General features: G+C 47.4%; 4 protein-coding genes across 4 annotated transcripts; 2 read left to right on the plus strand and 2 right to left on the minus strand.

Annotated features, from left to right (window-relative positions):
• Positions 1-317: 317 nt before the first annotated feature.
• On the minus strand, positions 318-2,463 carry FOXG_03894 (uncharacterized protein; the record flags this gene model as incomplete). Its single annotated transcript, XM_018381761.1, has 4 exons — positions 318-761; positions 958-1,145; positions 1,200-1,495; positions 1,547-2,463. The coding sequence occupies 4 exons, from the start codon at positions 2,461-2,463 to the stop codon at positions 318-320; spliced, it is 1,845 nt and encodes a 614-aa protein (XP_018238332.1).
• A 244-nt stretch (positions 2,464-2,707) lies between these two features.
• On the plus strand, positions 2,708-3,855 carry FOXG_03895 (uncharacterized protein). Its single transcript, XM_018381762.1, has 2 exons — positions 2,708-3,048; positions 3,099-3,855. Exons 1-2 carry the CDS (start codon positions 2,755-2,757, stop codon positions 3,717-3,719), a joined length of 915 nt encoding a protein of 304 aa, XP_018238333.1. The 5' UTR covers positions 2,708-2,754; the 3' UTR covers positions 3,720-3,855.
• A 44-nt stretch (positions 3,856-3,899) lies between these two features.
• On the minus strand, positions 3,900-7,564 carry FOXG_03896 (uncharacterized protein; the record flags this gene model as incomplete). The annotated part of the gene is made up of 5 exons (XM_018381763.1): positions 3,900-5,387; positions 5,424-6,027; positions 6,049-6,182; positions 6,230-7,169; positions 7,242-7,564. 5 exons carry the CDS (start codon positions 7,562-7,564, stop codon positions 3,900-3,902), a joined length of 3,489 nt encoding a protein of 1,162 aa, XP_018238334.1.
• Positions 7,565-8,058: 494 nt separating this feature from the next.
• FOXG_18683 (uncharacterized protein) lies at positions 8,059-10,012 on the plus strand. The gene has a single exon (XM_018398822.1). The coding sequence runs from the start codon at positions 8,103-8,105 to the stop codon at positions 9,879-9,881; it is 1,779 nt and encodes a 592-aa protein (XP_018238335.1). The 5' UTR covers positions 8,059-8,102; the 3' UTR covers positions 9,882-10,012.
• The last annotated feature ends 87 nt before the right edge of the window (positions 10,013-10,099 follow it).

Consider the following 10,099-nt stretch of genomic DNA (forward strand, 5'->3'; position numbering starts at 1 on the left):
GACGTGTAAAAGAATAATGTTCGATTCTTTTTGATTCAACTCATCGAGATTCTTGTAAGTTTTGATAGAGCGACTCAACCTTGCAGGAGCCAAAACTCTGTCCCTGAGCTTTAGGGGCATAATGGAGGGATTTCAGTGGCAGCAGTGATCTGGTTAGGGCATGTCACAAAGACAAAACCGTACCAAAGGCGTTATGAGTTGGAAGATTTTAGGCAAAGCATCATAAATTAGACTTGGTTACCCGAAAGCTTGGATGTAATGCGTGGTTTTGATTGACTGGTAGTCTAGAAAACTGTGTTATTTCCTCCGTATCAGGCTTATGTCGCCATATCAGTCCCCTCTTCGGCCAGCTGCACGAATGAACGGTCCAAAGGGAGAAGATCCAAGAAGCCCGTAAACATGTAATCCACACCACCAGCTATAGAGCTTGAAGCAACGTCCATGGTATTGTCCCAGGGCAACGATTCAGACCTTCCTCGTGCTTGATCGGAGTTTGGGAGCTGGCTAATAGCTGCATGCGAGGATGGACCATCCATTTCACGACTAAGTGGCCCATCTATGTATCTTTCGACGGCATCGATAATCTTTTGTATATGCAGTATTGAATTTCTAACAGGGTCGTCATCTACCATTAACTGAAGGCACTCTATAGCGACTCCGACAATGTCCCGATGATGTGGATGTTTGGATGGATGGCGCATCGATGCGTAAAGAAGTATGGCGCAACTTGTTTCAAGAAAGAAGGCATTGTAACGCCTCATCTATCGTCGATGCTATTAGCATTGGTGGTTTACTCAACTGAAATTAGATGAAATAATTCAAAGATAAGAAGCTGGACAAGCATGGGCGCGTAGTGCCTTTTGCGTTGAGGGGTATCTTGATCATTGTGTAGGGCTCCAACCTTCTTTACTCCACAGCCTTCTAGGCGCAGGCACTTCCAATGAAGGATTCACTTACCCCTTTGGTATCTACACTTTTGAAGATCTGGTGGGTGAGCACAATCGAGTCTTCTGCGGCGCCTGTGGCACATCTACACACTTGTCGTATCCAGATCGCATTGGCTCTTTCAAACTGACCTGAAGCTCTAAGTGCCGACTCGGCGATGAGGAATGGTCGATACACAGTATGAATGAAGTGATAGTAGACTGATTAGTTAGTCTTGAGGTCCCTCTTTGTATATCAGGATTGAATATGCATACTGTTACAGACTAAAAGCTGTGCCATTTTATCCGCCCCTGATCCTTGGCATCGAAGGGGACTAGGTCCAAACCAGAGGTCTCCACAAACATCCCAACTTCTCAGATGAAGCTTTCGTGTGTTTCCGTACATCTGGGATAGCGAGCAGTATCTTTGCCCGTTCGGACATGATGTTGCCTCTTCCTGGATAGCTGCCAGATTGCAAAGATCAACGAGCATGGGTTGATCATCTGGGTACTGGCAGGAGATATCAGACCTTTTAATGATTCCCTTTCTTCCAACGATGAAGCAGATCCATCTGCCGTCTAAGTCAGCTCTTATCTAATTGGAAGAGTAGAATGATGCTCACGTTTGCTGAAAGTACAGTGCCCAGAATGTAGTCAAGCGCAGCTGCAAGTCTTCCCCAACTGCATCAACCCCAACCTGACTATGTAGACCCATAGACATAGCTCTGGTGCAAGCCGAACAAACTTGCAAGTATGCAGCATTAGGGCGGCCCATGTTCAGGTGATATTCCGACATCAAGAGACAGAACTGAACCATTGGCAATGTTGCGACATCGCCAAACAGGACGACTTCACGCTTAGCATGTATCAAGATTGTCTCTGCCGTGTCGGTTTCAGAGGTGCTGAGTGCGCCGATGGCGAGTATCATAAGCAGTCGAGCTTTGTCTTGTGACATTGACGCATTGTCAGCTCCAGCGTTGTAGAGGCTATCCAACAACATCTGATTTTTATCGACTTTTATAAACGGCAAAGCATGGGAAGAGTATTTTTCGAAAGCTTGTAAGAATTCGATGGCGGTAGACTTCAGAAGAATGTCTTCCATTCGTTGTTCTGAGGGAAGTGAGAGCGGGTCGACTCTTGATGGTAGACCAAAGAAGATAGTCCTTTTCGTAAAGGCATCTAAACTTTGAGCTTTATTTTTGGATTCAAGGATACGCCTATGAATCAGCTCATCATGTAAAGTCTGCAGAAATGCAAAAGTTGACGTCGGACCGTAGACAAGCTGTTCATGAGTCCCAGACTCGCCCGCACCGTTGGAAGCTGCGATAGAGGTTGGATACACGCTATCACCTTGAGAATCCTCGGGAGTTTCAGAGTTGGAGATCTCTGTCAGTACAGGCGTTTTCCGTTTGCGAGGTCTGTTACGTGCTTTGAGCCGATAGGTACACATAGCGGGCTTACTCCGACACCCATGGCAAACCGTTGCGCCATCGCACTTGATCTTTCGCCGGCGACATGGCTCGCATGCTTTTGAAATCATGGCTTAATGAAGATATCTCGGAGCTGGATGATGACGGAAACGGAGTAAAATCATGAGTGAGAAGGATCTCATGGTAGCTGCATGCTTACGGCACAAACACTTGGCCAAGCGGCGTAAACCCGTAAGTCCGTAACTCCAACTCCGACCAGGGAATAGATCACCCCCCAATTGTGGGCCTTCCAGGATTTCGGTAACAATGACGAACTATAAAACGAACCTAGCCTGCCAGAGATTGGGCACATCATCCCATACATTTGCACAACTCATAGTACCATTATCCATCGATTTATCATGCTCATTCTGATTGCAGGCATCACCGGCATGGTCGGCCAGACCCTTGCTCGCTATGCATTGGAAGAAGGCTATCAAGTCCGCGGATTGAGCAGGAACCCAGATAAACTGAATGCCGATATTGCATCAAAGCTCGAGAGCTTTGTTGCCTGCCCCGACTTCCTCGATAAGTCTTACCTTGCGAGAGCCGTCAAGGGAGTTGATGTCGTTATCGCAGCACTACCTCCAGTGCCTAGCATTATTGGAGCAGGACAACTGGCTCTCTTGCTGGAAGCCAAGAAAGCAGGTGTCAAGGTAAGCCCCGCGCCAACAAGCATTGTGTCAACACTAATGAGCTGTTCAAGGTTTTTCACGCCGCTTCTTGGAACTTTGATTGGACTAAGCTCGAGCTCGGCGATCACGAGACGTACGATGCTTATATCGCTTTCAAGCGTCTTGCCGAGCTCTCTTGCAGCTTGAAACCCATCTATGGTTTTACAGGTGCCATCTTGGATTATTCGCTCATTCATATCAAGGATGCAGGTCGACCCAGTCTGATCAACACTGAAACTCGAAGTGTTGCGTACTTCGGTACTGGAGAAGAGAAGATGTCGTTTACTACTCTTGATGACTTGGCAAAGTATACACTGGCCGCTATAAATGATCAGGATATCATTAAGCGTGGTGTTTACTATGTCGAGTCGTCTCATTGCACTATGCCGGAGCTCGCTGATATTTACGGCAAAGTGCGTGGCTATGAGATTAAGAAACAGTGCTTTGGCGGCAAGGCTGAACTTCAAGCGATGTTGCAACAGGCTAGAGAGAATATCGACGCTTTCGAAGCCAATAAGTATATCGACTTGGCTTATGGGATGGTATTTTTGAATGGCAAGGCAGTTATTAATCCTATTGATAATGAGAGATGGGCTAGTAAGGTGACTCCTACCGGTCTGGAGCAGTGGCTCAAAGAACACCCTGAGGCCTAGTTCAAGATTGGAGTTGGTTGTAGCATAATTGTAATACCGTCCTTACAGATACTTTAATAACACCGCTAGGTCTACCGAGTAAACGGACTTGCTCCTCAACTAAATAAACTCAAGAAACCCTTACGGTTGAACCAAGTATTGCTGCTTTACTCCAGGAACATCCCTACGCCAAAAGAATAACTAGCATCCGAAATGAACGTAAGGCATCCAGTTCGTATTCCCGAGATCTGGTTGATCTTCTTCCTCACCTACAGCTGTGATGTCCCTGATGTACTTGCTCTTAGCTCGTCCCTTGTCTCTCAACTTTCTCAGTGCTTGATGTAGGCCTTTGCACACAGACAGGTCGGTCATCCCTTCATCACGTAGAGTTTCATAGAATGCTTCAGCTACATCAACGCAATGCTTATCTGATACTTCCCATAGTGTTCCAATGACATGTCTGAAGCCAGTCAAGTGGAACGCACCAACAAGATGAATTCCTTCATCTGAGAGTCTTGACTCCATGTTTGTTCCGGTTCGGCAAGCGGAGAGGTATGCGAGAAATGGTTGAGTGCTTTCTAGATTCTTCCCACGGATGTCCTGGACTGTGAGAGGGTTGGTCTCCCAATCTTCAAGACATAAACAGCTTTTCGACGGTTCCGCCGCGTTTAAACGTCCATGTCCGGCAAAATGAAATACATTGCAGGCCTCCAGGGATGCGAGGACTCCCTCCTTCAATGGCCTGGGCGTGCCCGGTTTGAGGTCGAGCTTTGGACACATCTGCTTCACTATGTTGACTTCATCCTCAGCATATGGCAACTTCCCACTGCCTGGTGTGTTACGCATGGGAACAAGGAGTGCAGACTTTCTCTCTAGTTCACGGGCAGGAACAAGTTCCCGCTTTCGCCCATGAAATAAAGATTTGATGGTTAAGGCATATGATGATATGGCCCTATCCAAGACTGTCTCTGTAGAGCCTTGGTCGTGGCGCCCAGCAGCATGAATTGGTATACAACTGAGGGCATCGGTTGGAATCCACCAGATATGGGGCCATTTGTTATCCAATACAGGAGACGTGAGACTAAGCGCATTTAAACAAGGATGGCCGAGTGCATCCCACAGCCATTCTAGCCGAGATGCAAGCTCAGATCTCGCTGATGGGAAACTCGCCCATGCGCGGAGCCTTCTTTGCGACAAATCAGGTAGCTCAATGGTTGTGATCCCAGTACCCTCGACGATGAACGCATCACATCTATAGAAGGCGACATTAATGACGATGATCGGATCCGGAGTAGCTGCTATCATCAGTTCTGCCTCGGTAGGCGGTAGAAGAAAGGTCTCATATCCGAATTTTCCTCGGACCTCTTGAAGAAGAACATCGAATTCCTCATCTGCTTTCCGAAATCTTTCTTGCTTCCGCTGCCAAGTCGCTAAGTCGTCTTCTTTCGTCGATACATCAATTCCGCTTTGCAGCTGACCCATCTCATCTCGGACACGATCAAACTCCTTCGCCAAACCTGGGTACTCGAGCTTAAGCTCTGAGGTATCTGTGCGAATGTCCATAACGAATCCTGAGATTAAACCTCTTCCCAGCTCCAGGAGCCTGAGGGCCTCATAGGGTCCTTTATTTGCACTCAAAGCCGCAGCAGCAGCCATTGATGTCAAGCCAGACAGACTCGAGAGCAGGCTCTGTCTGTCTGCATGTGCCAGAAACCGTGGACTTACTTTCGGGAGAAGCAACACCGCTTCACGCAGCAATGCACTGGCCTTCACCCATTCTTCTCGCTGTATGTATACGTAAGCAGCAGAACCAGCTGCTCGTATTTTCTGAGATGGGGCTGCTGCTTTGGAGTTCCATGCCTGAAGTAACCATTGCATTTGACTGTCCCGATCGCCGGCAGATTTGGTTACCTCGAATCGCTTATCAAGCCAGTTGCCCAGATTATTTATTATGACCGAACGATTGAGATGATCTTGGGGCATTGCTTTCACTGCCTTGGTGATATTTTCGATACAGCGATCTAAATCATCCAGGGAATCAGTCCTGTGGAAGCGGCTACCAAACACATTGCCCAGTGTGTTGAGGTAGGATGAGATATCAGGATGATCTCGGGCTGTCAGATCAACCGCCTTGTTGCTAGCTTCGATAGCTCGAACAATATCACTTTCTCTTCCAACTTTCTCGTAGCGTGTGCGAAGTGATGATCCAAGGTTATTGTAGTAAGCAGCGAGGCTGTCACGAGACAACGGAGTAGCTTGGATGGCTTTGTCAATGAGGTCGATAGCACGATCAAGATGGTGTACTTCGCTTGTTCGTTCAAAGCGCAAGCTTACTTATTTGCCAAGCTACTCAGATACGTAGGAGAAATGAGGGTGAGTCTTCGCTGCGATCTTGATGGCTTTCTCTACAGCATCAATGGGCGTGTTCCCAAATCTTGCATCGCTCCTGTCCTTTGGAAACGCGCCCTCAGTTGATTCCCAAGACTGTTCAACCGGTTGGTTAGTTGTGGATGGCCGTGAAGAGTGCTGACCACTGACTCGTGCGTTCTCCCAATGGCATAGTCCAAATCTGCAATTGAGCCCGCCCTTTCAAATCTCATGCCGTGGCAGATCCCCAAGTTGTTTAACGTGGATGCAAAGTTTGGTCCATCGCGAGGAGTTGCTCCTAGGCACTGGGTGAAGATATCCAAAGCTTCGTTTAAATCCTTCACTGAATCAGTTCTCTCGAATTTCCTGCTGAGGCTGGTTCCTAGGGTATTCAAGAATGCGGAGCGATCAGGGTGGCTCGGGGACGTGATGTCTACTGCACGACGTGCTGCTTCAATGGAATGATCCAGATCCGTGAGTTCTCCTAATGTTTCAAACCGCGCACAAAGCCATACACCTAGGCTATTCAAGAAGCCGGGGTGTTTTCGTGATGTAGACTTCACCGCTCTTGATGACGCCTCGATTGCACAGTTAATGTCGTCAACTGTGCTTGTTCGCTGGAAGCGCTTCCCATGACTGTTGGCAAGGTTATTCAGATATCCAGCGTAGTGCTGGTGACTCTCAGGTGTCAATTTCACGGCTTTCTTTGCGGCCTCGACGGCATAGTCCAGGTCTTCAATCATATCTGTCCTTTCAAATCGAGTACTGAGCCAGAGTCCAAGATTGTTGAGACGGTCAGCAAGATCCAGACTATCGTCAGGAGTAAAACTGATGGCGGTTTTCATCGCGTCAATAGCTCGGCTCAGATCCTCTATCGCTTCAGTTCTTTGATATCGCTTATGAAGCATAACACCCAGGTTATTCTGCAATCTTGATGACTTGTTAAGATCTATCATTGGTATCAAGTGTTCCACAATAGCGATGGCCACATTTAAATCTTCCATGAGGTGGCTCTGTTCAAATCTCATCATCGATCTGGCTGCTTGGTTCTTGAGGAGCCTCATTCGAAGATCAATATCATTGAGCATAGCGTCACGGCTGGGCCTAGACACCATGATGTTAGAAATCTCTTGGCTTCGCATCTATGTTCTAAACGGAAAGTAGAGTATAACTCACGCCTCGGCGATCTGTCCAGCTAGTTGCTGGGAGTGGTGTAAAATCACCAAAAGCGTCACGAGAATATCGAGCCACTCATTGAGAGCCTGTTTATCTGGAGGTGAAGCGACGATCCCCCTTTTAGTCCAAATTATAGCTTCTTCCAGAGCATTGCCTGAATTTGACATCTCGAACAAAAGGTAGTTGGCATAGATGCGGATTTTCAAGTCCTCCTCACTGTCACTGCCAGATGAGTTTCCCTTTCCCGTGAAAGCACGCAACTCAGCCTCGCTCATTCCATGAAGTGAGGCAGCTGATTCTGGACTCAATTTGAGGCATTCCATTGTAACTCAAATTATCGTAGGGTGATAAAATTGCTAAATTCGAGATAAGTTTCTGCAGTCTCTGCAAGGTTTGCGTTGATTGCGATGATATTGAAGCAGAGGGGAGCCAAGAGCCTCTCGGGCATTAATAATGCCTTGCCGCCTACTCCTGGCTTGTCTTTACGAATCAGCATCGCTCTTGATACGCCCTTACGGTCAAGAGATAAAAGCGTGGGGGAAGCAAGTGTACCAGAGCTCCAGGGGATGAGGCGTCCACGCGACAACCATCGGCATTTATCTTTATGATGCGAAACCCTGCCCAGATCTCCAAATATCGTTCCCAACTATCCTTAATTACCATAAGGATTCTTATCCTTTTAAGCAATTCAGAAGAAGCTGAACTCATGCAGCGCTTGTAGAGGCACTGCATTTTAGTGGGCCCTCCCCCGTGGCTGTGCAGTAAATGCACTGTCAGCGTTATCTTTGATGACTCTTTGCTACGCACCAACTTGACAATTCAACATACGAACTACATTGATCCAAAGAAAACTAATGAATCATGGGAGATCAGGAATACCTACAGAGTTTTTTTCCAACAGAGATATGGCTTCATATCATCCAGCAATGCACGGTGTCGCTTTCTCTCGCCGAAATGCTGAAATTATGCCGCGTCAGCAAAGCCTTCAAACTCGTGACAATGGAGGCCATCCTCGAGTCCAACATGCTGGATGATGTGGGATACTGGGATCCTGTGCGGAAACAAACCATTTTCTACCGCATGGTAGATTATGATCACCGTTCATCGTATCCACCTCTTTTAGGGAATGCATCCGACGACGATGACACCAACTCTGAGCCCGAGACCCCAGATCTGGACAGACCGTTGCCTCCATCGCCTCCAGAAGCCAATCAAGAGCCATCCGAGGATGATACTCTCTCTGAGAAAGAGCTATTCACTTCCAACCCATCAGTAGTCCCTAGCGACGATTTCTGGGTCGTGTACTTAACAACCAGGACATTGGGCAGAATCAGGTCGAAACCGCCAACTCGAGACCATGTTCTGCTGTTAAAAGTTGCAGAATATATCTACCAATACATGCAACAAACATTTTCGCAGATAGAGTTAGAAGATATGGTGCGGGTGGTTTGTGAAGTAGCGGTTAAGCACGGATACATCTACTCTCATCCCGATTTCTACACCAAGAATGAATCACCGGAATTCGATGCGACAGCGCTTCATCTGGATGAGTCTTGTGGAGTTTTTCGAGACGCTCTAGCGGTCATGGCTGTCTACTTGAACGATATTTCTCTTCTCGAAGATACCCTCTCCAATGAGGATTTGATCCTTTGTCCCTTCCACCAAAAGCCACTATCAACGACAGATAGCCAACTTACAGCACTGCTATCGTTCCAGACACCTGTTCCTCAGGCTGGCCGCCTAATAGACGATGAAGGTGGCTTCAGGCCGCCGAAATGTGGAAAGTCTCTTGTCAGACTTGCAAACCCAGTTAAACTTGCTGTCAAGTTGGACAAAATGGAATGCATCACCCTCTTATTGAAGAGTGTTTCTAACGGACAACGCGAACTTGATCTGTATAGGAAGGACATAGTCACTGAAGTTGCTCTCCCGGAGCAGATTGACCTTTTGCGCGTTGCAATTGAGTCGGGTCGGCCTCTCACGAGATACCGATTTCTCGCACCGTCAATTGCGGATACTATCTGGATGAACGGACGAACTGACCTTTCTACAAGATCACTTGCTGGTATCAAGTTGAGCAAAATGCTAGAGACAACAACCAATCCTGAGGTTTTCAATCTGGCGTACGATGCTATATTGGATGGTTATAGTGAGGATGAAGGCGTTTGGTGGACCAAGGGTTTCTCCTCCGGGGCAGACACTCTCGCATCTTGGGGCTTGAGAAGGCTTCAACGCGCTGTATTGGACGACTGTCTGCCCATCGTTCGAAGACTCATAGAATTGGGTTATGCATTAGGTCCGACACGAAGCATTGAGGATTTGAAGGATGAGGAGCCCAATGTTGTTGCCGACATAATTAATGGCGAAAGGACGGTAGATATAGCTCTGCCTATCGCGGTCAAAAGAGGGAATCTTGAGATGGTGGAACTTTTATTCATGGCTGGCGCGAATAGGAAGCGCAAAAATGTTCGGAAAGCGATGAGAATTGCTGTGGAACAGGGTAACCTTGCAATGCTTGAGGTTTTGGCAAGTCAAGGATCTCCGGCGGGACTATTCAACCGAAAGGCAAAACAACGTTGGAAGCGAAAGATGGAAGAGGCAGGCAGGCAGAATATGCTGAAATGGCTAGAAATGATGTGAAAAGGACGTTGACTACAGACTAATCCTTCAATCCTTCAACTCCGTTCCTACGAATTGACTCTGCCTTATCGGCTGATGCTTCTCTTACCCCTCTTATCCACCGCCAAATTCAGCCTGTAATAGGCCCTCAAGGTTACACGTGACGTGTTGGTCCATGTCTCGTATCACTGCTCACTCATTCTTTATTCTCAATCTGCCAAGAAGCCTCATTTTACCTG

Source organism: Fusarium oxysporum, chromosome 4, assembly GCF_000149955.1.
Source record: "Fusarium oxysporum f. sp. lycopersici 4287 chromosome 4, whole genome shotgun sequence".
Lineage (NCBI taxonomy): Eukaryota > Fungi > Ascomycota > Sordariomycetes > Hypocreales > Nectriaceae > Fusarium > Fusarium oxysporum.

What these genes read in the sequence shown, in the direction of transcription:
- FOXG_03895 (XM_018381762.1), top strand. Translation starts at nt 2,755, where the DNA reads ATGCTCATTCTGATTGCAGGCATCACCGGCATGGTCGGCCAGACCCTT. An exon ending in CCAAGAAAGCAGGTGTCAAG is followed by an intron (nt 3,049 to 3,098) that starts GTAAGCCCCGCG and finishes GAGCTGTTCAAG; the next exon opens with GTTTTTCACGCCGCTTCTTG.
- FOXG_18683 (XM_018398822.1), top strand. Translation starts at nt 8,103, where the DNA reads ATGGGAGATCAGGAATACCTACAGAGTTTTTTTCCAACAGAGATATGG.